Genomic DNA, 26,960 nt, shown 5'->3' with positions numbered 1-26,960 from the left:
GCAGAAGGCTGGTGGTTCAAATTCCGGCATCCCATATGGTCCCCTGAGCCTGCCAGGAGCGATTTCTGAGCGTAGTCAGGAGTAACCCCTAGCGCTGCCGGGGGTGACCCAAAAACCAAAAAAGAAAAGAAAAGGAAGAAGCTGATGGTGGTAGTTGTGTGAATAAACACCCAGCTTTCCCTACCCGAAGGCCCCTGGGCCTCTAGAGCCCTGCGGTTGTCAGGAGGAACAGTACAAACAAGCGGTGGTTAAGGACGCGCTGGAGGCTGCCTAGCAACCGGCTGAGCTCAGCTGCACCTAGGTGGGAGAGCTCTTGAGCCTGAACGGTGAGAAACCAGGGGAGCCTGGGTGCTGGAGAACCCCCACCCAGGCCCAGCCTCCCTCCTCCTTCTCCCCCTCCTCCCCCTTCTTTTCCTCCTCTGCCTCCCTTAGTCCTAACCTACGGAATCTATCCAAACCACAGAGGATTGTTTTTAGTTTGTGCCATACCTGGCAGTGCCCAGGGCTTACTTCTGGCTCTCCATTCAGGGATCACTCCTGGTTGATTTAAGGAAATATACAAGGTGTTGGGGGAGTGAACCCAGCTTGGGAAATACCCTACCCACTGTACTATCACTCTTGCCCTGAAATCACAGGAGAGAGAAGTTGGTTGGAGCCACAGCACCACCCCATCCCCCCTTCTTCAGATACCTCTTCTTCACTGAGAGCAGAGGGAGTGCCGTTGACCTGTTAGGGAAGAGCCAGCACCCCTCACCCAACTCGCTACTGCCAAACGTAGACAAAAGAACTCATCCTTTCTGTCCAGATAACTCAGATCCTGGGGCCAGAGCTGTGGTGCAAGTGGTAGTGTCTGCCTTGCATATGGTTCCCCAAGCCAAGAGAGATTTCTGAGCACATAGCCAGGAGTAACCCCTAAGCGTCACTGGGTGTGGCCAAAAAAAAAAAAAAAGTGAGAGAACTCAGATCCTGGGCTGGGGAGGGAGGAAACTGGGTTAAGGCTCTTATTCCTGGTTAACTGCTGTTTCACCAGGCTCCCCTCCCCAAGCCCTTAGCAACAGGCACCTGTGAAGCTTAGGTGTTGCCTTGCATGCCAACCCGTCTGAGTACAGCAAGGACAAGTCCCCATCAGGATTTCGTTTAGTGCAGGGGAAGGACTTGGAGTTGCATGGACAATCAGGAGCAGGTCGTCGAGGGGGCCAGAGGAGTTTCTGGCCCAGAATCATCTCTACAACCTTGTTTTCCCTCTTCAGTAAAAAGTGGGAGTCTCAGAGCAGGCCCGGGGCTCTGACTCTCTGATCCCACCTGCGCCATGGCTACGCTGAGCCTGAAGCCGAGTGAGCGCTACCAGTTGTCAGACTGGCACAACAACAGCTACCTGCTGTCCACCAATGCCGAGCAGCAGAGAGAAGCATCCTATCAGATCCGCCAGGAGGCCCGAGTTCTCCGAAATGAGACCAACAACCAGGTGGGGGGCAGGAGGCCAGTGGGTAGGTAAGGGCGCTGATGGGGAAGTCTTTGACCACTGGCACTCTTTCCATCTGGCTCTCTGTTCTAGACCATTTGGGATGAACGTGACAATCAGGACCGCCTGGCAGAGAGGATTGATACTGTCAACCGCATGAAGGAGAAGCTGGACAAGTGTCTGACAGACTTAGATGCAGAGATGGATGCCCTGGCTCATGTAGGAAGCTGGGGTGGTGTGAGGGGCCCCAGGAAACTGGGATGGGTGATTCTATAGACAAGTCTGCCTGTCCCTTTCCCAAGATACGCCCCACCAACCCTTTGTGCCCTCTAGATTAAAGAGTCAGCAGAGCAGAACCTGCAGGCCAAGAACCTGCCTATGGACGTGGCCATTGAGTGCCTGACCCTGCGGGAGAGCCGGCGAGACATTGACGTGGTGAACGACTCTGTAGAGCAGCAGCTGCACAAGGAGGTGGCAGTGATTGAGGCCACCAAGAAGGCCTTGCAAACAAAGGTCACCCTGGCCTTTGAGCAGCTCTGGTAAGGGATGTGGTCTGTGTCGTTTCTGTGTTCTTTCTGTGTCCACCTGCCCTGGAGAGCCAAGTCCTAAGGCAACCCTCTGTCCTGGCTGCTAAGGCACCTCTCCTGCCAAGATACCTCTCCCATCCCTGGGAGCTCAGTACACTCTCTGTAACCTGTCTGAACTCCAACAAGAGAGGGATAGAAACAAGGTGTTTTTGGTTTTGAGGGGCCAAACCCGGCAGCACTTAGGGGTTACTCCTGGCTCTGCGCTCAGAAATCACTCCTGACAGGCACGTGTGACCATAATAGGATGCCAGGGATTGAACCCGGATCTGTCCCAGGTTGGCCGCATGCAAAGCAAAATGTCCTACTGCTGTGCTATCACTCTGGCCCAGTAACAAGGTTTAATTGAGAAAGAGGCAAAGCAGGGAGGCCTGGGGGCTTACAGCCAGCCCCCTAGGCCAAGAGAGGAAGAGAGAAGGCCAAAGTTGGGACCAGGGCAAGGAGTTACCCAGGGAATGACCAGACAAGGCAGAGAGTAACAGAGAGGCAGCAAAAGGCAGAAGTACCAGGGAACAGTTTCTTCAGCAATTAATCAGACTATCCAGCAAGGGGATCAGCAGGCCCCCCACCCCACCCAGCACTTCAGCCCTGGTTTTCTATACCCCAGGCCAACTGCCCTCCAGTGAAGTTACAAGGGGCAGGGACAAGAGTGGGTGTCTGGTAACTGATGCAATCACCCTTAAAGGAACAGTAGCATCGCCTATGACTGACCCTGCAGGGACCATAAGAGTACTTCTTGATACAACCCAACCTCAGAGGCAGCCCTTCCCGCCCTAACTGGAAGCTTGAAAAGCAAAGGTCCATGTGTCTGTACCCCCATGAGAACTTTTCTAAGCATTTGTTCCCAACCTCATCCCAGTGTATGTGGGAGGTGCAAGAAAGTGGGGATCACCTTGGGTAAGTCCTCCAGCAATGCCGGACTTTGCCTGAACCAAAGTGGACATTTAAAGGGGTCTCTTGGGATACTGGGAGCCGGAAAGGGCTGGTTCCCATGGGGATCTCTTTTGTCCCAGCCTCCTGCAGGAAGTCAGGCAGCAGCTCAACTCCGACCATCGGGACAAAATGGAGGCCCTGGATATAGACCGAGGCTGCCTTTCTCTTACCCTGCAGTCCCCAAACCTCTCCCTGAAGGCCAACCCAACTCGGGTCCCTGATAAGTAAGTATGTCAGTCAGCTTCACGTCCTGTGTGGTACTCATTCGCAAGCCCGTTGATCATTGTCCCCTCTGCCCAAAGCACCTCCTCCCTCCAGCAGTGGGACGAATTCAGCCAATTTATTATAAATCGAGCCGAGACTGAGATGAAACACTCCGTGGAGCTTCGTGAGGCCATAGTCCTGACCATCGCTGAGGTTAGCACCACCCCACTCTGACCTGCTAATAATGAACCCAGCTACTCCCTGGGCCTTTCCTTGAGGCTTCAAGGGACAATTCGCTACACACACACACATATACACCTTCCAGTAAAGAGTACCCTGAACTTACCTCTCTGTCCTGCCCACCCCTGGCCTGCAGACCAACAATGAACTCGAAGCCCAGAGAGTAGCCACGGAATTTACTTTCAGGAAGCGGCTGCGGGAGATTGAGAAGCTATACAGTGAGCTCAAGTGGCAGGAAAAGAATGTGAGCCATTTGATTTATTCTTTGGGGCTGAGCTTGGATGCAGTTGGGTCAGGAGCCAGGGGTGGGCCCAAAGGTTTAGTGCACGTACCAGGGCGGTGGTTTAGATGTGGCGGCCGTTTAGATGTGGTAGCCATGGTCCTCTCCCAAAGTCCTTGGAGGAGATAGCTGACATGCAGCAGGACATCCGGCACCTGGAGGACGATCTCCAAAGAAAGATGCTCAACTTGAAGCTGTGCCACACCCGGCTAGAGTCCAGAACCTATCGGCCCAACTTGGAGCTCTGCAGGGACCAGGTGCTGAGGACCCCTGGGGACCTCTGGCTGAAGTTTCCTGAAATCACTCCCTAGTACTTGGGTTGTTGTTTTTTTTTAAGTTATTATATATTGGATCAGAGAGATAGTCAGTTCATGCAGCCAACCCCATACAACCCCCAGCACTGCTTATGTACCCTGAGCACTGAAACAAGTGGCCCCTGAACACAGAGGGAGAAACAAGCCCAGAATCTGATGGGTGTGGCCCAATATCAAAATTACTGTCTTTTTCTATTGCTGTGAGGGCCATACCCTCAGTCTTTGTACAAACAAGGCTGTAGCCACAGCCCCATAGAATTCCCTCTTACTCAGGGATTTGCATAGAGCAACAGCACACTGGGCTACAGGAAAGCTTAGCTGACGGGGCTCCCACTCACCCCTCTCCTTCCAGGCCCAGTACGGCCTGAGTGATGAGGTTTGTCAGTTAGAAGAAACCATCAAAATCCTGAAGCAGAAGCTGGCACAGACACAGTAGGTCTGGGGCGGTGGTGGGTGGGTGTGGCAGAGAGCCAGGAAGGTGCTGGTCACCAGTGGTGCCTCTGGCTGCTGGCCGCTTCCCTACAGCTGACTAGTACTGCCTTCAGCCCTATATCCAACCTAACTCAGCCTGGGGTTGACCCACGCCTCCTCCCCAGGGATGCTTTGGACTCGCTCTTCAAGCACCTGGCCCATCTGCAAGCTGACATCGCCTGCAAGGCCAACACTTTGCTGCTGGACACCAAGTGCATGGACACCCGCCGCAAGCTAGTCGTGCCCGCTGAGAAGTTTGTGCCTGAGGTGGACACCTTCACCCGCACCACAAACCGCGTCCTCAGTCCCCTCAAGAAGTGCTACCTAGAGCAGACCTAATGTCATGGGGCTGAGGAAGATCAGGAGGGCAAGGTGGGCAAGGGAGGGAGGCAGGTGGACAAATGGAATCTAATAAATGTTAAATTTCTCAATCTAGAAGGCTCTCTGTTGTCCATCCACACAGGCAATATCCATTGAGAAGCTTCTTGGCCCACTGTAGTAGATTAGTAAAGATAGGCATATAAACCCTTGAGCGCCACAAAACAGGGCCAGAGCAGTGACGCATTTGCCTTGCACGTGCTAACCTAGGATGGACCGCAGTTCGATCCCCCAGCGTCCAATATGGTTCCCCCAAGTCAGGAGCGATTTCTGAGCGCATAGCCAGGAGTAACCCCTGAGCATCACCATGGGTTGCCCATAAACCAAAATAAAATTTAAAAAAAATGCTCTTATCCTATCTTGCTTCAGAGAACTCCTCTCTCCTCTCAGCACCCCGAATTCTAGCGCTACCCTTTTAATGCCTGGGAGGGTGCAGAGGAAGTTAGATCCGAATGGGAGAGCTGGAGTGGGGTGGGTGGCAGTAAGGCCTCACTTAACGGGGACTGCCAAGAGAGGGCTGTGGGATTTGGGGGTCACAATTGCAAGTTCATAAAGGTAGATGGTGCATTGGCTCGGCTCGGTATCTTCCCTTTGGGGACTCTCGGGGTAGGACCTTCCCGCCCATTCGGGGACGTCATTTCCAGGTGGAGGAGAAAGCTGCCCGGCTCAGATGCTGGTGTCAACACGCGGCCGCTGCGACTCCCGGCCGCTGGGCGGCGCTGTGGGGCCCGGCCTGCAGCAACGACGAGGCTCCAGGCCGCGGGGAGGCGCTGTGGGGCGGCGAGAGTGGGCGGGGCCCGGGGCGCGCCCTGGCCGCGCCGGAAGTGGCCGCTGGTGGGCGCGCATGGCGGCCGCGGCGGGGACGGCGGCCGGCATGGCGGCGGGGGCCGGGGCGTCGCGCTCGCTGTCCCGCTTCCGCGGCTGCCTGGCCGGCGCGCTGCTCGGGGACTGCGTGGGCGCCGTGTACGAGGCGAGCGACGCCGTCCGCCTGACGTCAGTCCTGCAGCACGTGCAGGGCCTGGAGCCCGAGCCCAGCTCGCCGGGCAGCGCGCGGACAGGTGGGCGGGGCGGGCGGCGGGCCGGGGTGGCGAGGGAGGCGTGTTGGGCGACCCCGCGCTTCTGTCTCCCGGGTCTCCGTCGGCCGAGTTCGAGGCCTGGCTCAGGCCGCTGAGCACAGCCCTCCAGGTTTTCGGGGACCCCTGCGATCAGAATCACTGTTTAGGTTTGCTTTTGGGGGGCCACAGCCAGCAATGCTCAGGGCTTCCTTGCTCCTGGCTCTGCACTCAGGAATTGCCTATGGCCGGTGCTCAGGAGAACTTGTAGAAAGTGAAGATCACGCACTACCGCCCACCGCATGCAACGCATATAAATGTGCAATCCCAGTGTGCAATCGCTCCAGTCCGGTTTCCCAAGTTTGAAGCTTGGATCTCAGAAGTTATTTAACATCAGTGGATTTGAGGGGGAGCTAAATATGAGTGACCTTGGGTTGGAAGGGAAGGAAAGAACGGAGATGTGATTGTGTAAAAATGCTCTTACAATAACACTCAGGCCTTGGAGCAGTAAATAGCACAACTTGAATGGCACAGCTGTTCTTATTGTCTGTAATGATAGCACAAATTAATCAACAGAAAACAAAGCATTATAGCATTATGAATAAACACAGTTTTGAGTTACTTCAGTTAGACTAACAATTGAAGCGAGGACAAGGACTTTTTGTTTTGTTTTTAATTAGGATGGTGGTTGTAAAGTGCTTTTAGGGCCCTTTCGATGGCAGAGAACCCAAATCACAGTTGTCTAAGGGGAGAAAGAATTGGCAGGAATCACTGAAAAGTACCTGGGGGGTCATCCAGGGACTCTCTTCCTCCCCCTTGTTCAGGGCTGTGCCTCCTGGTTGGCCCTTCACAGGAGTCCCTGTTTTGGCTGCGGAAGTTTCTTTTGGTGTGAGTCCAGCCCAGACCCCAAGACTCAGCCTCATTGGCTCAGCTTATCCCTGAGAGGAAGAGGGATGTCATTCATTTAGATTAGCAGGAGAGTAAACATCATTACATGCTCCTGTCCTAAACACTGGGAAAAGGAGAAGTAGAATTCCCCAGAAGAGAAGGTTCAAGATTCCAGGGAAGGAGGATTGGTGCTGTTGAGAGAGGAGAGGGCTCTGGCTGGCGGTGAGCCCCTGGCTGGGCCCAGTGCTCTGCAATAGTTCTGGCAATGTGAGTGCTGGTGAAGGACTCCTAAGGGACAGGCGGAGACAGAGGTGCTAGGCCTTTGGATCCACAGAGGGGAGTGGCTGAAACTGGGTGAGCAGCAGGGAAATGGGATCCATTGGGGAGCATTTTTGTTGTCCTAACCATTTGTCCCTTCAAATAAAACCAAGTCCCTAGGGTCTGGAACAACAGTACAGCAAGGAGGGCACCTGCCTTGTACATGCCCAACTAGGTCATTTCCCCAGCACCCATTAAGGCCCTCTGAGCACTGCCAGGAGTGATTTCTAAGTGCAGAACCAGGAGTAAGCCCTGAGCATTGGTGGGATCCCTGTCTCTGGGCCTCTGAAGTCTGTGAGACATGCCAGAGCAGATGCAAGAGGGCCTCCAGAATGGGGAGCAGTCTAGTCTGGGAGGCCTGGGTGGAGAAGAGCTGTGGGGTGTGGGATGGGAGGAAGTGATGACCTGCCACAAGAGGAGAGATAGGTGAGGGAGATTTGAGAGTCAGAGCAGTGATAACAGCAAGGTTAGACTGGAGTGAGTGATGGGAGCGAGAAGGGAAGGGGTAGTTCCTTCAGAGTCAGTAAACACAGGAACAGGAAAGGCAGGTATAGTGGGTAGAACCTCGGAGCCCTGCAGCTCACCCCTCCTTGCTGTCTCCACAGAAGCTTTGTACTACACTGATGACACGGCGATGACCAGGGCCCTGGTGCAATCCCTGCTGGCTAAGGAGGCCTTTGACGAGGTGGATATGGCTCACAGGTGAGGGGACCTGAGGCAAGTCCAGCCAGGTAGGCAGGGTCATTGCCCTCCTTGAGCGGAGGAGGAGTGCAGGGACACCACCACCACCACCCCACACACACACTCATAGGTTCTATTTCTGGGGCTGCTGTGGCTCCCATGGGCCCCAAGACTTTGTTCTTCCCCAGGTTTCTCTCCCATGATAGGCCTCTTAGAGTGTCCAGCTTCTGTGTCCCTCTGCCCCTCCAGGTTTGCTCAGGAGTACAAGAAAGACCCTGATCGGGGCTATGGTGCTGGGGTCATCACTGTCTTCAAGAAGCTCCTGAGCCCCAAGTGTCGCGATGTCTATGAGCCTGCACGTGCCCAGTTTAATGGCAAAGGCTCCTATGGCAACGGGGGTGCCATGCGGGTGGCTGGCATCTCCCTGGCTTACAGCAGCACCCAGGATGTGCAGAAGGTACCTGCCCCGCCCTTCCCTTCCCTTCCCTTCCCTTCCCTGCTCCAGGTAGCCACAGTGGTTGACAGCAGCTCCTGCCTTCTGTCTCTGACCCAGTTTGCCCGGCTCTCGGCCCAGCTGACTCACGCCTCCTCCCTGGGTTACAACGGCGCCATTCTGCAGGCCCTGGCCGTGCACCTGGCCCTGCAAGGCGAGTGTTCCGGCGAGCGCTTCCTCGAGCAGCTGCTGGGCCACATGGAGGAATTGGAGAGCGACACTCAGTCCATCTCGGATGCCAGGGAGTGAGTGTGCCTAGTGCTGCATGGGGATGCACTGAACCTTCTTTGTGGGCTCAGAGTTGGGGGATAAAGAAACCCTGTTGCCTTGGATGTACTTGAAGGTCCTTAGGATTCCCAAGGAAGAAATGGCCAGTTCCCCCTTCCTGTCAGGGCCTCTCTGTCGGGTGTGTCCACATCCCTGCTTTCCCTTTCACTGCCCAGCATGGCCACCTCTGACCCTTTACTCTGGACTGTCCTTTAACTGCAGGCTGGGCATGGAGGAGCGCCCCTATTCCAGCAGACTGAAGAAGATCAGGGAGCTACTCGAACAGACCTCGGTGACCAGAGAGGAGGTGGTGTCTGAGCTAGGTGGGTTTCCGCCCCCAATAGCCTTCAGGCTGCATGTGGCAGCATGGAGCCAGGCCTGTCCCAGTGTCCTGAGATGGCACAGCTGTGCTCTGCAGGATCCCTGTAGGCGGGATTACCACTTTCTCTCCTCTCCTTCAGCTCGGGTATTGTCTTGGGCTCCAATTGATGGCAGGTATTGAGAACTAATGTTTGTTGATACAGCACTCTGAAATGGCGGGGTGCTCAGGGACTGCGCCAGTCTGTGCTCAGGGGTCACCCATGGTGGTGCTCACTACATGTGGTTCCGGAGATCCAGCCCAGGCCCCTAGCATGCAGAACTTGTGCTGCAGCCCTTAGAGCTGCTCCGACCCCTTAAAACAGCACAGACTACCATGAGCTTCATGGGAAATGCTAACATATGTGACTGCCACCCTCGCACTAGCCCTGGGAGAGTTACTGCCTCTGTCTACACAGGGCATGGAGCTTAGAGGACTTTCCCAGTCCCCCAGCTAGTTAGAGGCAGAGCCAGATGTAAACCTGGCAGTAAAGAGTCTGAGTTTTATTTGTTTTATTCACTTGAAGGATCTAAAGCCACACCTGATACTATTTGGGGCTCTCCCCAACTCCACTCGGAGGTCATTTCCTAGCAATGTTCAGGGGACTGGATGGTAATGGGGATCAAACTGGGATTGGATTTCCACAAGGCAAGTGCCTCAACCCTGTCCCAGCTCTCTGGCCAGTTAATCTTAAATCTGTCCCTTGTTGCTATGATGAGTGAAGCCATCATAGCCAGTCACAAGCCTGGAATACTATCCACAGCTTGACATGAATCTGATTGCGGCCTGATAGCACAAGACAGGGAGCCTGGGGACGGGCTGAGGCTCTTTAGGTGACCTGTCTGCCCTCTCTTCAGGGAACGGCATCGCTGCATTTGAGTCAGTGCCCACTGCCATCTACTGCTTTCTACGCTGCATGGCGCCAGACCCCGAGATCCCCTCTACCTTCAACAGCCTCCAGAGGACTCTCATCTATTCCATCTCCCTTGGGGGTGACACAGACACCATTGCCACCATGGCCGGGGCCATTGCCGGAGCCTACTACGGGATGGAACAAGTGCCAGAGAGCTGGCAACAGAGCTGCGAGGGCTATGAGGAGACAGATGTCCTGGCCCAGAGCCTGCACCGGGTCTTCCAGAAAAGCCTGTGAAGGCCACCATGACTGGGCCTCCTTCTTGCCAACAGGACCAAGCCCAGCTCAGTTGGCAGTCCCGAGATGGTTTGCGCTGGGCTCTGTGCCCCAGCCTTCCTGCAGCTGGGTACAGAGGGCACCCCTGGGGCGGGAAGGGCACCTGGCACCACAAGTGATGGGCCACAGCCTACCTGGTACTGTTATCAGACTGCAGAGATCCAGGCATTCCTGATCTGGGTTCGCTCTGAGGGCCAGGGCGAGTTTTATTCTGGAGGATCCTGTGGTGTTTTCCTTTATCAAGGATGTGGGTTGAGAAAGCATCATGATGTAGAAGCATCATTTTTGTCTATTGGGTTTTAGCAGTTTGGGCAGGGCCCCTGTGGGAACACACATAGGTGTGTGTCTGTGTGTCTTTGTTTTTATGTGGATGTGGATCATGGAGATAAGGGTCTTGAATCTGGCAGTCTGGATCCACACGCAGCCCTTGGCTGCCATAAGACTGGTTCACAGCAGCCAGTGAGAGTTGCAGCAGTAAAGTTTCCTGTGAACCTCACCATTTTCTGGTCTCTGTGCCCTGCCTGGGCTAGTGTGATCTCTGCTCAGTGCCTTGGGACTGTGTTCTGCCCTCAGTGCTCAAGCCTCCAGTGATTGGTGGGCTGTCAGTACTTGTCCCTTGTAGTCTAGTCCCTGCACTACTGCAGGCACAGCTGGTCTGGTAGAGCTGGCCTAGCTGGGTGTTTCCAGTTAGGCAGTCCTCGGAGCAGTCCTAGCAACAGCAGGAATGGGCCAGAGTTTCCCATTCCTAGAGCCTGGCTTCATAGACTTTTCCCCAAATAGGACTTAGTCCCCATGGGCAGGAATAAGACCCCTGTAGGTTAGAGACAGCACTGGGCAGATATGCCAGCAAGGACACGTCTCAGGCCTCGCAGGCTGAAGGCTGGGAGCCTCATTCTGCATCAAGACCCAGACATGAGCTGCTGCAGACCATCAAAGAGCAGTCAAGCCAGAGAGATGGTACAGGGGTATGTGCTCATCGTGCCGGTAGCCAGTCCCAGTTCCATGCTCAGCATCACATCCCCTGAGCACCACTAGGAATCTCTCCTGAGCACCAAGCCTGGAAATGCCCCAGAACACCATTAAGTATGTCCCAGTGACCCTCCCCCCCCCCCAAAAAAAAAAAAGGCAATCAGAAGCAAGGGGACACCTGTCCTCAGGCCTCATGGTTGTTCTCTGAACATGTATAGCCCCATTTTACAACTTTCTACAAGTATCCTAAAGTCAGCCAGAATGGGATCCACTAACTTAGGACCTGCTGACTAGAGCCAGGGATAGACACCTCACTGCCCAGCATGGCCAGCTGAGGGGTTTGTGACCTCTTGCCTGCCTGACTTGGCACTCACCCACCCACGAGAGCAGAGATCCACAATTTCATTCATAATTTGCATCAGATGTTGAAGGTCAGCCCTTGAGATCCAGAGCTGGCTGTCATGCCCCACTAACCCTGAGAACTTGCAGGAATGTTCCAGGGAAGTAGACCCTGCCTCCCCCAGCCCTGGGCAGCATTAACAGGAGATCTGCAGCAGCTGGGAACATGAGGCATTTTTGAGGTGGCTGGGGAGGGTTCAACTGGAAGTAGGAAGGCAGAGATCAAGTCCCACAGAGGAAGCTAGGACGGGGATCTCTGCAACCAGGCAGTGCTGGCCCAGGGCTGTCTGAGACAACAGCTTTTATTGAAGTTGTGTCAATACCATCAACATCATTGTTTAAAAATAAAATCCCATTTTCTTTGATTCCTGAATGCATTTTCTCCAAATCTGACACAGCACCTAACAGGCATGTAGAGAGCTAAGCTTTGTGTACCAGGTTAGAAATGAAATCACTACTGGAAAACAGTATATCTTCTTAAAGTTAGTATCATAATAGTGAGAATGCACAAGGTCATGTTTCATAGCTCTAACCTGACCCTGCATCAAAGCCAGTCAGATAAATGGGTACCTGGAACCAAATCCCAACATTTCATCCGCGCCCAGCTCCCCTCCAAAGGAATAGCACCTGGCATTCCTGGCAGCAACTCAGTTCAATGAAACAACCTTCTTGTTCCCTGCCATGCCCACTAGTCTTGGGCTCGGTGGAAAGCTGGTTTCTCTGTGCCCATTGAGAAGCTCCCTTTGGACCTATCAGTGGCAGCTGGGATCCAGGAAGGAGGTGACAAAGGGCTCCAGGATGGTTTGAGGTGGCCTAGGTGGACCTCTGGGTATCTGGGTAATAGGGAGCAGGAAATCCATGGTGAAAAGTGATGCTGGGGCTTTTAGAAGTTACTGGATCACTGCCTCTACTACATGTCCTTCTGGGGTTGGGGACAGACTGGGGGTCGGCTAGGGGTTCTCCCTCCATTCTCCATTTCCAGTAATGAAGCCAGGCATGAGGGCATGTCACTGTCCACATTCAGGGACAGACACTGACCTGTAGAGGCTGAGAGGAGGCCCCGCTCAATTGGGAAGAGAGCCCCAACTTCATATCTCCCCTGAAACTAGGGACTGAGGACACAGGAGTAGGTTCTGTGTGTGCTGCTGTGGAGCTGTAATGGGACCAGTAGAACCAAACATCCCAAAGGGGCCTGATGGCAGCCTTTCTCTCCAGCTTCCTAAGCCTGCTCCTGCTTAGAACAGGCAAGCGGAAGTAGCAGGCAGGAGTGGGCAGCCACCACCTCTCCTGCTGGGCTTGAGCACCTTGTGCCTTCTGAAGGAGCAGCCTGTCCCGAGCCATGTGCACCTTATTCTAAGAGTGAGTAGGAGGCTCTGCCTTAGGGACACTTGGGGTGAGGTGTGGCAAGGTTCTAACGAAAATACCAGCTCCCCCCACTGCCAGTGAAAGGAGAGACAGGAATACTTGAGGGCTAGGGAGGGTGGGCAGAGGCTGTCAATCTCGAGGTGCCTGCCTGTGCAGCTATCCTCACTCCGCCACTGCTGACAGAGAAGACTTGGGAGCAGTCAGCCAAATGCTGTACATAGCCTTGCCCTGGGCTTCATGAACCCTGGCTGGTATGGAGTTGGGGGAGAAGGGTAGTGGAGGGTGGAGGCACAGGATTGCCCCACAATCCTGGCCCCATCTCCCTCAGCCCCCTCTCCTTTTGCTCTGGAGGAACCGACTTCCAGGACCCCACCCCCCTTCAATGTTGAGAGCCTGGAATGCTGGAGAAGCCCCAACCAAGAGCTAAGGGTAGCTTGGCACCTTTGCTCAGGAAGATGGAAGGTGGGTCTCAGACCCTTTAGCTCAGCCACAAAAGCAGCCTCTTCACCATGCAGTCAAGTCCGGGGCCCCCAAGGGACATACAGGATCTCCCAGGTTGGGCAGGGATGGGGTGCAATCCCTCTCCCCCATATTGCATGGACATCTGGGGGAGAGGGACGCAAGCCAGCCTCTCCAGCCACCCTGCGCCACGTGGTGGAAGAAAGCAACTTGGTCTCCTTGGACCAAGACCAAAGCGCCTCTGTCCAGCCTCGGTCTGGTGGTTTTCTTTAAACGAGGTTTGATGTCACTGGAAAATTCCCTACTGCTCCAGAGGTGGTGATGGCAGTGGTGGTGGCTGCGGCGCCCCCAGGGTTATGTGGGGCAGAGCAAGAAGCCTGAGAAGGAGGAATGGATGTACTCAGTGGAGTAGAGGCCATTGGCCTGGTCCGAGGGCATCTGCACCCAGACCTGGTCGTTGGGCCGCAGCTGCAACACGGCCCCGCCCGACGCCTGGTCCAGGTAGCCCTTCTTGTACTCATCGTAGGTGTAGGTGGCTGGCACGTTGTTCTTGTACAGCGCCACCCACACACTGGTGCCCTTGACGTGCACGTGGTAGGCAAAGTAGTAGACGCCGCCCACCGGGCAGGTGAAGATGCCAGTGGCTGGGTTGTAGCCGCTGTGGCCGTTGTAGAGGGTCCGGTCGAACTTCACCGGCATGCCCGAGGCGGGGAAGGGAGAGGTAAGCACTGCTGTGAAGGCCGGTGTGGCCTGGGCCGACAGCTCCCCCAGCCCCGGATGGGGCTTGGCCCCCTTACCCAGCACTGCCCCCTCCACACCACTGTCAGGCAGGTGCAGGCCTGCGATGCCAGTCTCATCCAAGGCCCCGGGGGCGCCCGGGGGGCCAGGAGGCCCTGGAGGCCCAGGAGGGCCCGTGAGTCCTGGAGAACCAGGGACCCCAGGAGGCCCTGTAGGCCCAGTCATGCCAGGTTCGCCCACTTTCCCCTCTCCAGGGGCCCCTGGCAGGCCTGGTTCCCCCTTCAGGCCAGGAAGGCCCTGTGGCCCAATTGGACCAGCTGGACCCTGGAGTCCTGGGATACCTGAGGGACCCCTGAGGCCTGGCTGCCCAGGGAGCCCCAAGTCGCCCTTCTGCCCCAAGGCTCCAGCCACCCCAGGACCCCCAGGGCGGCCCATAAAACCTGGTTCACCCTTGGGCCCAGCTGGTCCAGGGGGTCCATGGGCCCCTGGAAGCCCCCTTTCACCTGGGACCCCAGGTTTTCCAGACAGGCCATTAGACCCCTGGTCACCTCGAATGCCAGGCACTCCTGGGGGTCCTCCAGGCCCTGCATCCCCCTTAGGTCCAGGGGCCCCACGTCTCCCAGGAAGCCCTGCTGAGCCTGGAAGTCCAGGAGGTCCACCAAGGCCCTGTGGACCCTGCTCCCCGGGCTCCCCATCCTCTCCTGGCTCCCCCCTGTCCCCCAAGAGTCCTGGAACCCCTGCAGGACCTCTGTCTCCCTTCGGGCCGGGCAGCCCAGGCAGCCCGTAGCCAGCAGGGCCCATCAGGCCAGGCAGGCCCCGGGCCCCAGGCTCACCTTTGGCCCCTACTGGGCCCTGTGGCCCTGGCACTCCTGCTGCCCCTGGCACCCCTAGTCCATTTACTCCAGGGGACCCTTTGGGGCCCAAAGCTCCTGGCTCCCCCCTGGGCCCGGGCACCCCAGGGGGCCCAAACTCACCCTTGTCTCCAGGGGCCCCAGGAAGCCCATCCAGGCCTGGTCTACCCAAGCCAGCTGGGCCAGGGAGACCAGGTGGACCAGGGGCACCCCCCTGCCCTGGGGCCCCAGGCAGCCCTGGCTGGCCCACCCCCTGATCCCCCTTAAGGCCTCGATCCCCTGGGGGCCCAGGTTCCCCCTGGGGCCCCGGCTCCCCTCCAAATCCAGGGGGCCCTGGTACTCCCTGAGGGCCTGGTTTTCCGGGGACAGCAATGCCAGAGGGCCCAGGAAGGCCAGGAGGCCCTGGGGGTCCTCGGAGGCCCTGGTCCCCTCGACTCCCCGGCTCCCCCCGCAGCCCCGGCTGTCCTGGTGGGCCAATCTTGCCTGGAAGCCCTGGGGAACCAGCCTTGCCTGCCCTGGAGAAGCCAGGGGGCCCGGCGGGGCCCGGCTGCCCATGTAGCCCCGGCTTTCCTGTGCCTGGTTTTCCTGGGAAGCCAGGTGGACCAGGGGGTCCCCGGGGGCCAGGCTTTCCAGGGGGGCCTGGTTCTCCTTTCAGGTCCATTGGCAGCATTGGTAGGGGCATTTCTGAGAGAGAGAAAGAGAGAGAAGGGGTTCAGTCATCAACCTGGCCATGGGGACAAGACCCACCACCACTCCCACAGGAGGCAGAGTCTGGGCTGGACAGCGGCCTTCTTGGGGGGTCTTTGTACCCAGCCTATCCAGGACTGCCTCGAGCTTGGGCGAGGCTGAAGACTGGCCAGCGGGGGGCAGCAGCAGCACTGATCAGAGCCAGCCTAGGGATCACATCCCACAAACCTCCCACCTCCCCACTCCCCAGGTCCCATTCCAGACTGAAGGCAAGAGTGTCCTGCTCAACATCTGGAAGGAGAGCAAGATAGGAAAGTCGAGGGTGGGTGGGCTTAAGGGCCTGAATGGTGCAGATGGGTCTCTGGGGAAGGGGCACTCACCCAGGTACTGGCCCTTGCCCTCGCGGAAGGGGGGGCCCACAGGCCCCTTGAGCATGGGCTGTATGTACTTCACAGGAGCGTAGCCCGCTGCCCCACCGGCACCTCCTCCAGTGGCTGTCCGAGGCCTGCACCCTAGCAACAGCAGTAGCAGAGGTGGCAAGGGCACCAGAGCCCCCCGCATGGTGTCCAAGGGTGTCTGCAGGAAGGAAGAAGAGAGACCATGGAGCTAGCTCTGGTCTGGGGCCGAGGAGGGCTCACAGAAACATCAGCTTTGCGAGCTCTGCTAAGAATACAGTGCTCACAAGCCCTGCCCAGAGCCTCACCCACAGTGGGCCCCTGCGTGCCACCTGCCCTGTGCCCTGGTTCCTCATCCTCGTCACTATCTCGAGAAGCTACCTCCCCTGAATTACAGCCTCCCTCCACCCCCATACAGTCTGTGCAGCCCTGGCAAGCCCCTCTGAAGGTCTCCCATAAAGTCTGCACCCGGTTCTACCTTTCCACCGGCTGCAATGCCTACAGGTTCCCTTAATCCTCTAGCAGGTAGAGGTGTTGTTTTTGTCACTGTCTGACATCCATCATATTGATGGGGTGTGGGGGGAGACTAAGGGAGGTCCCCCATGACCTTCAGGACTCAGCCCAGGTTTAGTGTTCAGTGCTCAAGTCTTACTTGGGGTCACTCAAGCAATGCTCAGGAAGTCTAAGGGAATCTCCCAGCAATTCTCGACCAACTAGGCTGGAGGTCTGATTTGAGGTCAGGGATGTAGTGTTGCTGGATGCTGGAATTTCCAGACCTATCCAGGAGTGGTATTCAGGGGCCCCCAGAACTGTACCCAGGGATGCTCAGGTACCATGTAATGCCCAGGCATTAAATGGAGGTTGGCTTCATTCAAAGCCTTGATGATACAGGTATCATTCCAATGGCCCTTGAAGGCTTTTTTTTTTTTTTTTTTTTTTTGAGGGGGCACACCTTGTGATGCTCAGGGATTACTCCTGGCTTTGCACTCAGGAATCACTCCTGCCAGTGCTTGGGAGATATTGGAGATCAAATTTGGGCTGCATGCATGGAAAATGCCCAGACCATTTTACTACCTACCAACTGCATTATCTCTCTAGCCCTCCTCAAAGTCCTTTAAATTTGCTTCTGTCTCCCACACCATTAGCCATTTCCTCTTTATCTGCCTCCCACACACATACCTGTGCCCAGAAACACAGACACTGATTTCAGATCTTAGACACCAGCTGCCACACAACTGTGTCAGTCCCCCATCAACACATCCATCAGCTCCTAGGCAGCTGGCACCTCTTCCAGAGTCCATACAATAAGCCTGTCCTCATATTTGGCCTCTCTGGTTCTGACATCATATTTAGCTCAAGACCTGTAAATGGGTCTGAGCTGCCAGCCTGTGTCCTTCACTCATCAGCTGGGGAAGCTTCAGCAGTTGTTTCTGCTCTGTAAGCCTTGGCTTACCTCCTCTGTAAAGTGGGCTCGCATGTGCACAAACATATACATGCACCTACTCATTACAGATGAACAAAAATGGAACAACACAGGGGCATCTGCTGAGGAAAATGTGTGTGGTCTGCTGTGCAAGGGAGCCCCATAGGTGACAGGCCAGAGCAATAGTGCAAGTAGGGAGCTTGCTTTGCACACGGCCAACCCAGATTTGATCCCCGGCATCCCATATAGTCCTACTAGCATCACCAGGAGTGAAACCTGAGGCAGAGCCAGGTATAACCCTTGAGTATTACCAAGTGTGGCCCCAAACAAAAAAACAATGACGTACAAGATATACCAAGGTAACTGACTCTAGGAGGCATGATGCTAAGAAGTCTGTCACCAAACCACAGCCAAGGAGGAGGTGGGTGGCTCAGACGTAGATGGTGTTTTACAGGTGTTAGGCCCTGGGCTTAGTCCCCCACATCACAAAAAGGAAAAAAAAAAAGCTAATTGTATAATTCCATTTAAATGCATGAAGTCTGCAGGATGGGCAAATGTACAGAGGGAGGGAGTAGATTTCTAGCTTCCTAGGGCTGGAGGCTGATAGGACTGGGGTTCACTGGAGGAAAGTGGTCAATGGCTAAAAAAAAATTTACCGGGCCAAAGAGATAGCAAGGAGGTAAGGCATTTGCCTTGCATGCAGAAGGACAGTGGTTCGAATCCTGGCACCCCATATGGGCGCCCGAGCCTGCCAGGAGTGATTCTGAGCATAAAGCCAAGAGCGACTCCTGAGCACCGCTGGGTGTGACCCAAAAAACAAAAAGGGGGGCTTTGGGGAGGCCAGGGAGATAGCACAGTGGTAGGGCATTTGCCTTGCATGCAGTCAATCTAGAACGGATGGTGGTACCATCCCATATGGTCCCTGGAGCAAGCCAGGAGCAATTTATGAGCATAGAGCCAGGAGTAACCCCTGAGCACCATTGGGTTTAATCCAATATATATATAAATATAAATGGGAACTGGAGGGACTGAAGTGATGGTACAGTGGATAATGTGTTTGCCTTGCACGCAGCTAATCCACGTTCGATTATCAGCATCCCATATGGTCCCCTGAGCCAACCAGGAGTGATCTCTGAGCAGTGCCAGGAGTAACTCCTGAGCACAACTGGGTGTGGTGTTCCAAAAAGTGGAGCCATAGTACAGCATATAGGGAACTTGTCTTGCATAAGACCAACCCAGATTAGACTTCCCAGCACCACATATGGTCCGGATTGCCACAAGGCAGAAAACATTCCTTTGTTGAGGGATCACTCATGTTGGTGTCTGGGGGACCATACGTAGTGCCGGGTTTAAATCAGGGTCAGCCATGTGCAAGGCAAGTGCCTTAACCCCTATGCTATCTCTCCAGCCCTCAATACATTATTTCAAAGTCTGGACTAACTGTGACTTCTCGGGAGAGACTGTACCTGCCGAATGGTTGGTCACTCACATTCAGATGTGTTTTTTTTGTGGGAGGGTTGCCCCAGCAGTGCCCGGGGACTCATGGTAGTCACTTGGGTGATGCCTGCCTCAGCTGTAGCAGCCTGAGTTCTGGCCAGTAATACAGTTCAGGCCTGTCAGAGATGTGGACCACCAAGACACCAATGTTCAGTGGTGACTAGTAGCCACTAGGGTGGTGCTGGGGTGGGTGGTATGAACTCAGAACTTAGTGCATACCAGGAACAGTCCCCACTTGAGTGGGGACTACTTGACATTTTCACCCCCAGAAGAAATCCCTAATCCCCTGAATCTCTGCTCTGGGCTCCCTCTACCCACTCCAGTGCCTCTAATCCCAGGAGATTGTGGAGGTACCTGTGAGGAGCAGAGTCCTTCTATGCTGGGCTGACTCGAGTTAAAGCTGAGGTTCTGGTACTGGGGCTCTGGAGAAGATGATAAAGATGCCATCCCAGCTCAAGGGTGCAAACTCCAGCTCTGCCATCAGCTTGGAGCCACAGGTCACTTCTCAATACTCCAGCAAAAGTCTAGCCACTCCCTGAAGGTCCCAAGTACCAGGCCTGACTCCAGGCTTCTGAGTCCTGTCTCTGGTCCCCTCCATGATCAACTAATCATTGAGTTGTGTAAATTTAGTTGTTTGGAGGGGCCATACCTTTGGTAGTGTTCAGGGCTTACTCCTGGTTCTGCATTCAGAGATCACTTCTGGTGGGGTTCGGGAAACCACATGTGGTACCGGATTGAACTAGGGTTGGCTGTGTAAAGGCAAACACCCTACCCGCTATACTGTGGCATTTGCTCCTAAATTTGATCTCTGGGCCTGAGAGATAGCTCAGGCTTTGCATGCAGGATGCCCAGGTATAATCCCCATAACTGCAAAATTCCTCAAGCACCACCAGAATTAGCACCCTCTTCTATCCTCACAGTCAGAGAACCAAGAGTAACCCCTGAGCACTGATGGGTGTGCACTCCTCTAAAAATTAAACTTGTTTTTGTTTTTCAAGCCACAGCAGTGAAGCTCCTAGCTACTCCAGGTCTCATGCAGTGCTGGGACTGAATCCGGACCTCCCACATGCAGAGCACAGCAGGCTTTGCATGCGCCCAGCCATGAAGTGATCTTCCAGCCCAAGAAAAATAAATTTGATTGTTGTTATTTTTTATTGTTGTGAAGGTCAATCCTAGCAGTGCGGGGAGTGGGGAGCATGAGGTATTGGGGTTGAATCCAGGACAAGTGCCGGCCTTTGAGCCACATCCTCAGCTTTACCATGTTATACACACTGACACAGAGAGGACCATAGACTCTGCTCAGGGGACAGGACTGGGCATGTGCGAGGTGCCCTCTGCCAGGCTCCCAGCCCCGTAGGCCATGAGAGGAATGCTCTGTGGCTTGTATTTCTCTGGCTTGGAGAAGTACAGAGACGTGTTTCCAGGCCAGATTGGGATGCCAGGGGTTGGAGCTAAATTCTGTTAACAACCTAAGCTCACTCTTCCATCTTATCTGCAGTTGATAATATAACCTATGAAGAATCCTGTGAAAGTGGAGCAGGATAGAGAGAGTACAGCAGGTAGGGCATTTGCCTTGCAAGCAGCCAACTCTGGTTCAATCCCCACCGCCAATAATGTCCCTGGAGCCTTGCCAGGAGTGATCCCTGAGCTCAGAGTCAGGAGTCAATCCTGAGCACTACAGGACATAACCCTAACCCTGAAGGCCTCCCCCAACCAAAAAAGAAAAATGAAAAGAAAAACCCTATAAAATCTACAAGAGTCACTGGAACTGAGACATTTAGTCAGAAGAGCCCCCAGCGCTTACCCACAGCCACACCATAATGTCCTATGACATGAGGAACATAGGAGCTGTTCCTAATGGGGGAGGACAGGCCACTGCGCACACACTAGACCCCAGAGATGAGGACAGGGCCAGGATTGAGGGGTCATGAAGGAGAGGCGGGCACAGGCCAGGCAGATTGAGCCTATTCAAGGGGCTGCACAGAGAAAGGATGCCCTGTCCCCTGCAGTGGCTCAGCTGCCCAGGGGGCACACCAACCAACATCACAGCCAAGGATACCTGAATCAGGGTCTCAAACTCGAGGCTCGCGAGTTGTTGCGCCTCCTACAACATTTTGTGGCTCACGTCCGGCCTTCAAATATGCAATTTTTATTCGGTAAGCGAATAATCGTGAATACTGTGATATTTGAAGGCCGGCCACACGGGCCACAAAATGTTGTACGGAGGCCACAACAACTCGTGGGCCGCGAGTTTGACCCACCCTACACATCCAGGGAGTCCTGAGGCCTTCTGGCCCCTTTCCCCTCTCAGTTCCTCCATCCAGCAAACACCTTTACGGCCTCTTTCTGGGAAGTGGGGCAGGTGCTCTGCTGCCCCCTGCTGGTAGGTGCTCAAGACTGCTCTTTGCCTCAAGCATCTGTTTCTTCACCTGCCAGGGACCTCCTCCACCTCCCACTCCCTCCCAGCCAGACACTTTGAACCAGTGTGGCCTTCACTTTTGGGGTTTGTTTGGGGGTTTGGGATCACACTCTGTAGTGCTCCAGGCTCAGGGGTCACTGTGAGAAGAAACTATGCCTCCTGCCCATTGAGCAGAACTCAGCCCCCTTAGCTCTCTCTGACCTAAATTCAGTGCCTGATGAACTCAATTCACCATCTAGAGATCGCCCCACCCTCCCCTCAGATGGCAAAGATCAGCTTCCCGTGGGGTGTCCCTAGGACCGATTGAAGGAGGTGGCTGCATCCTGCCAAGAATGGAAAAATAAAAACGTATGTAAGGGGAAAGAGCAACTGTTCCCTTGATTCCTTGTTCTGCTCTGGGTAATGGTGGCCTAGGAGGGGTTTGGAGGCAGCAGCTGGAAGGGAAGGAGGGGAAAGGACTCTGAAAGTGCAATCTATCTCTGCTGTGTGGCCTCAGGCAAGCCATCACCTTCTCTGGTGACCTGTTAGGAAGGCAGACAAGAGTGAAACAGTCCAAGAAGGGGCTGGGCTGGCAGGGACTTAGGTGGGGTGCACATGGAGACGCTGATTCAGGGGATGGAGTGGTGGCGTGCGTGGTAGACACAGTGTTTGGACAGCTGCAAGTCCTTACCGGGGATTTCCCCCCTTTTTCAACAAATCCCCGTAAAACAGTATTTTTTCCAAGTCAGCGTTTTGTGGCTGCCCAGCCTCTGGCCTCCTCCCTACAGCCAAGGAGGCTGGCTGGGAGCAAGCGGGGCTCCGGGTCTTTTAGACCCATGGGGGGAGGAAGCCCTGGTGGGACTGTCAACCCCTCTCCCCAGGGGAAGGGACATTAACTAGTCCTTATTATTCCTCTCTTTCAAAGTTTCCCCAGGGCTGGCCAGCAGAGCCCCCACATCGATCCCACTGAAAAAACATGCCTATTTCTAGGATCCCATTTCTAAGGAGCCTGTCAGGGTCCAGATCAAAGGGACCTGCGTTGGGGGTGCCCAGACTCTTTGCAGACGGTGCTGGGGTGTGGCAGGACCAGGCTCCTGCCCCCCCAAGCCCCCTACCCCACCCCAGACTGGCGGCTGCGCTGAACAGAGCAATGGGGAGCTCCGGCAGCCGCCAAACCACAGGTATGCGATGAGACGCTTCCTGTTGTGGAGACATTTCTGCTGAGCGGCGGCCTCTCCTGCTCCTCTGCCTGTCTCCTCGCTGGTCTCCCACCCCGTCCTCTCCTTCCCGCCCTCTCCCTCACTGTCTCTGGGACTGTCTGTCTGTCTGTCTCCCCAGTCCGGTCCCTGGACCTCACAGGTGAGCAGCACATCTCCATCAGGCTCTCCCTATCAGAGATTCTGAACAGCTCCGCTATGGTCCCCCGATCCCCCTGGATTCTCATTCCTTCAAAGGAGGAGCTCCACAAGGTCACAAAGACACACACACACACACACACACACACACACACACACCCCAGTGTCACCAGGGCTGGCTGCAGTGACCTCTCTCTCCTCCAAGCCTGAATAAGCTCTGCAAATTCTCTGAAGTTAGTGTTGGGTACAGAACATACTGAGTCCTGAGGGGGTAGGGGCCACCCGCCCTGCCAACCACCCTATCCCCCTATACACTTCCAGGTTTTCTCAGCCAAATTTGTAGAAAGAATCCTGTCCCCTTCCTACTCCAGTGCTCCCCAGCGGAACCTCACCTCATGCTCCCTACTCCCCTGCACCAAACCCTCCCCCAACCCTGACTCTCCTTCCTGGCAGATCTCAGAACTCTTTCCCTCCTGTTCTGCAGAGACAGACTTGTGGGGGTCAAACTCAGGCCTCACTTCTTTCTGGAAGTTTCCAGGGAAGTGCCTACCTCACAGATCCTGTGGTTCTTGCATCACCAAGGATCACAGGACTGTCTTCTGCTACCACCTCTCCCAGACTGCTGGACCACCCAGATGGCCTTGTGGCTCCTCTGCACCCAGGTCCCTCTCACTCCCCACCTGTGCCCACATCCAGGAGCCCCCACACAAAGGTCTAAGACAGCCTGGGCTTATGCCCTCAAGCCTCCATCAGTTCCACAGACTCCTCTGCTTCTGTCCCCTTGTCCCTTCTTCTTCCTCTGTGCCCAAAGACAGAACTTGTCTCTCTGCTGCAGCTCAGGGCCCGGCATGTCCCAGTCAAGTTCTCCAAACTGCCAAATCTTCCCCCCACAATTAGTCCTACCAGCTGCCACAGGTCCCCACTCTGGAGGTCTACTCCCAGTGCCGCTGCTGCAGTCTGGCGGTCATCACTGAATTTGGCTCTGGCCCTCCCCTGCTCTGGCTTTTCTAGAGGGGGTCCTGGGTCTCAGAAGAAACTAGGGACCAGCCTATCTCAAGGGGCCCCAGGAGTATGTACCTCCCCTCTCAACCTCCCCGTTCCTGTGTTACTGTGTCGGTGAATCCAGGTGCTCCTGACCTGTGTTCTCAGGCATTATGGTGGAAGTCTCTCTACTCACCTCTCTTCATGTCACAGCATCTGTGAGACCCCACTTGTCTCTCCCTACCCTCTCCCATGTCCCTGTACTGAAACCTTTTCTGAATTCTGTCTTCAGAGCACTGGCTTCTCTCACTGGAGGGATCAGGATTAGGCCCTAATGTGATTGCTAACAGCACTGTTCTGGGGACCCATCTGGCAGCCCCCCAAGGTCTGGGTTGGGGCATTATGAAGTCCAGTGAACTTCCTTGCAGAAGTTCAGGTGAGACTCTGAATAGTTCAAAATGAAACATGCAGGGGCCAGAGAGGTGGCACAGAGGTAGGGTATTTGCCTTGCATGTGGTCAACCCAGGAGGGGCCTGATTTGATTCGCAGCATCCCAGGTGGTCCCCCAGACTGCCAGGGGCGATTTCTGAGTGCAGAGCCAGGAGTACCACTGAGCATGGCTGTGTGTGACCCAACAACCAATCAATCAATCAATCAATAAACTTAAAAAAACAAAACAAAACAAAACAAACATGGGACCAGAAAGATAGCATGGATAAGGTGTTTGCCTTTCATGCAGAAGGACGGTGGTTCGGATCCTGGCATCCCATATGGTCCCCCATGCATGCCAGGAGTGATTTCTGAGCATAGAGCCAGGAGTAATCCCTGAGCGCTGCCGGGTGTGACCAAAAAAAAATAAATAAATAACCGTGCAGGATGAGGACCACTGTCCAGCCACCTGGAATCTGAAATTGGTGCAGAGCTGCCTGGTGCAGAGCTTTTAGCAGGGCAGTTGGTCCCCTAATCACTGTCTCCCCACCAGGCTTTGGTTCCCCCCAAGACCCAGATCCCTCACAACCTTGGAGCTTCAGTTTGAGAAGTAGCCTTAAAAGGGGCAGGACAGTGATCACAGAAATCCCTGCCCAGAGAGCAAATATCTGGGTTTGTGCAAGAGAAAGTAGTGGGTCAGTGGTAGGCTGGAGACTAACATACACACAAACAGAAACATGTTCTCCTCCTCCCAAACACTTCTTCCTACCCACTGTAGACCAGATAGCTTTTCTTCCTAGGCATCTTTTGTGCCTCCTCACCTCAACTTACCCGACAAGGGCTTGGCACAAAGTGGGTTCTTAGTCAGATGTTTCACCTCAGGCCTCTGACAATCCGACCCCAAGCTCACAGCTGAGCTGGAGGGGGGTCCGACTGGACGTCCCTCTTGGCTAGAGACTAGATTTACTTCCCAGGCCCTGCATCAAACCATTTCTGAGGCTAAGTGCCTCTCTCCTTCCCCAGGAAAGTGTCTCTCAGGGCAAGGAAGGGTGCAAGGAACAGGCAGGGAGGGACTGAGGCCAGGAGAGGCCAGTCCAGGAGCAGCCCTGGGCAACAACAGAGCAGGAGACAGTTCTCCTTGGTGCCATCCTTTGCTTCCCAGCATATGCCTCAGACAGCTCAGGTTCCTCCGCCTCAGCTCCCCCAGTCCCCAGGCCGGGCCAGGCGGGGCCTCCTCGAAGCCCATCCCTGGCCTTCTGGTTCGCATTTGCAGCCTTTTCCGGAGCGCCACCCGCCGCCCGCGGCTCCTGCGTCTGCCAAGATTCCTGGGCCTTCGCGGCTTCCCCGTGCGGTGGCGGCAGCGAACCGGCGGCAGCAGGAGAGGCCGGGCCGGGCCGGGAGGGGGCCTGCGGGAGCGCGGCCAGGCCACTGCACCCGGGCAGGCCAAGCAAACCCAGGCTGCGCCAGGGAGCCGGGAGAAATAGTTCACAAATGAGAACAAGCTGCTTCCGAGTTGGGCCGCGATGCAAGGCCTGGGCGGCGGGAGCTGCTGCGGTCACCTGCAAGAGGGGCTGCCCCAAATCTCGCTTACCTTTCAGGTCAGAGGGGGCTCTGATGGGCCCAGGAGAGACACGGCCTAAGGAGGAAAGAGACAGGGTGAGGGAGAGTTCGATTCCTGCTGCAGGAATCAGCTTAGAGCAGAGACAGGAGGAATGTCTACCTCTATTTCTCTTCACAGAGAGCAGAGCTGGGTGCCCTCCATTCACAGGCACCCTGCATTCATGGCACACACAGATAGCAATGCCCACAGGGTCCTGGGGTGGGGGATCAGATTGCTCCCATCCCCAGCCCTGGTTGGACAACCCCTTCTGGGTGTCTCGGTCTGGAGTGGACGAGTCTGTGCTATAGCAGTCACCGCCCTGGGTTAGCCTTCCTGTCGGGGTGCACCAGCCAGGCAGCGGTCCCCACGCCTGATCTTGGGACACAGAAATAGCACACATGCCATACACTCTGCTCACACACAATCGCACACACATATACACTCACACAGACACACACATGAATCTATACATTCACCTGCCCCCACTTAGCAGGAGGTATCGCATGATCTCTGGGCCATGGAAGGACAAAACAGGGTATTTTGTTTCCCTAGAAGGCTTCCTGGAGGAAGCAACAGTGATTGGGCCCTCAGTGGAGGACCTGTTCCCAGATGAGCAGGAGTCTGAAGAGCAGACAAGGTACAAGCAGGAGTTTCCACAGAAGGAAGCCAGAGAGGCAGAGAAGGGCCCCGAGGTGCTGGAGAGAGGCAGGACCTTCCTCCCCGGGCAACATCATGAAATGCCCTGAATGTCAGGCTTCTCTGGAAGCAATGGGGAGCTATAAAGGCTGCAGAGTGAGGAAGTGACATGACCAGACCACTAAAAGCCAGATTCCCATTTCTGCCTCAGTTCATCTTGCTGCAAAGATTTGTGGCCACAAACCCTAGTGCAGGTCCCCTAGGGAGACACGGGGCCTCAGGGGACCTGGGGCTGTGGTCCAGACCCAGAAGTGATTCAAGGTGGATGTGAGGGGGTGGGGGGACTGGCACAGAGGTCTTACTGACCACGTCACTCTATCCCCCAGCTGCTTGCTCGCCTCTGCCTGCCCCCATGGAAACTCTGACACCCCAACCCTATGTGTATCTGCATAAGCTGCCAGCGCCTGTGGCCAGCGGGTCACAGGCCCTTTCTCCAGCTCAGCTGGGCCGGTCTCTGCTCCCAGTGCTCTGAACACCACAAGCCCAGGGTGAATCATGAGATGATGGTCCTAGGGCCCAGCCAGGCTGATGGAACCTGGATAGGAGTTGCTCACAACTCAAGCCCAGCTCCACCCCTACCCCTACCTTGAGACACTAGGGAAGGGA

At 55.4% G+C, this 26,960-nt stretch overlaps 3 protein-coding genes across 3 annotated transcripts; 2 read left to right on the top strand and 1 right to left on the bottom strand.

Annotated features, from left to right (window-relative positions):
• The first annotated feature begins 1,256 nt into the window (after positions 1-1,256).
• Positions 1,257-4,926, top strand: TEKT2 (tektin 2). Its single transcript, XM_049775194.1, has 9 exons — positions 1,257-1,465; positions 1,556-1,681; positions 1,796-2,001; positions 3,060-3,203; positions 3,282-3,396; positions 3,560-3,667; positions 3,817-3,960; positions 4,370-4,449; positions 4,614-4,926. The coding sequence occupies exons 1-9, from the start codon at positions 1,310-1,312 to the stop codon at positions 4,825-4,827; spliced, it is 1,293 nt and encodes a 430-aa protein (XP_049631151.1). The 5' UTR covers positions 1,257-1,309; the 3' UTR covers positions 4,828-4,926.
• A 392-nt stretch (positions 4,927-5,318) lies between these two features.
• Positions 5,319-10,375, top strand: ADPRS (ADP-ribosylserine hydrolase). The gene is made up of 7 exons (XM_049775532.1): positions 5,319-5,337; positions 5,511-5,924; positions 7,733-7,826; positions 8,055-8,262; positions 8,359-8,543; positions 8,788-8,888; positions 9,781-10,375. Exons 1-7 carry the CDS (start codon positions 5,319-5,321, stop codon positions 10,071-10,073), a joined length of 1,314 nt encoding a protein of 437 aa, XP_049631489.1. The 3' UTR covers positions 10,074-10,375.
• A 2,738-nt stretch (positions 10,376-13,113) lies between these two features.
• COL8A2 (collagen type VIII alpha 2 chain) lies at positions 13,114-25,663 on the bottom strand. Its single transcript, XM_049774720.1, has 3 exons — positions 25,650-25,663; positions 15,961-16,156; positions 13,114-15,577 (listed from the first exon to the last, which is right to left on the bottom strand). Exons 2-3 carry the CDS (start codon positions 16,139-16,141, stop codon positions 13,659-13,661), a joined length of 2,100 nt encoding a protein of 699 aa, XP_049630677.1. The 5' UTR covers positions 16,142-16,156; positions 25,650-25,663; the 3' UTR covers positions 13,114-13,658.
• Positions 25,664-26,960: the final 1,297 nt, after the last annotated feature.

Source organism: Suncus etruscus, chromosome 6 (assembly GCF_024139225.1).
Source record: "Suncus etruscus isolate mSunEtr1 chromosome 6, mSunEtr1.pri.cur, whole genome shotgun sequence".
NCBI classification, from domain to species: Eukaryota; Metazoa; Chordata; class Mammalia; order Eulipotyphla; family Soricidae; genus Suncus; species Suncus etruscus.
This window is presented reverse-complemented; position numbering and strand designations above follow the sequence as displayed.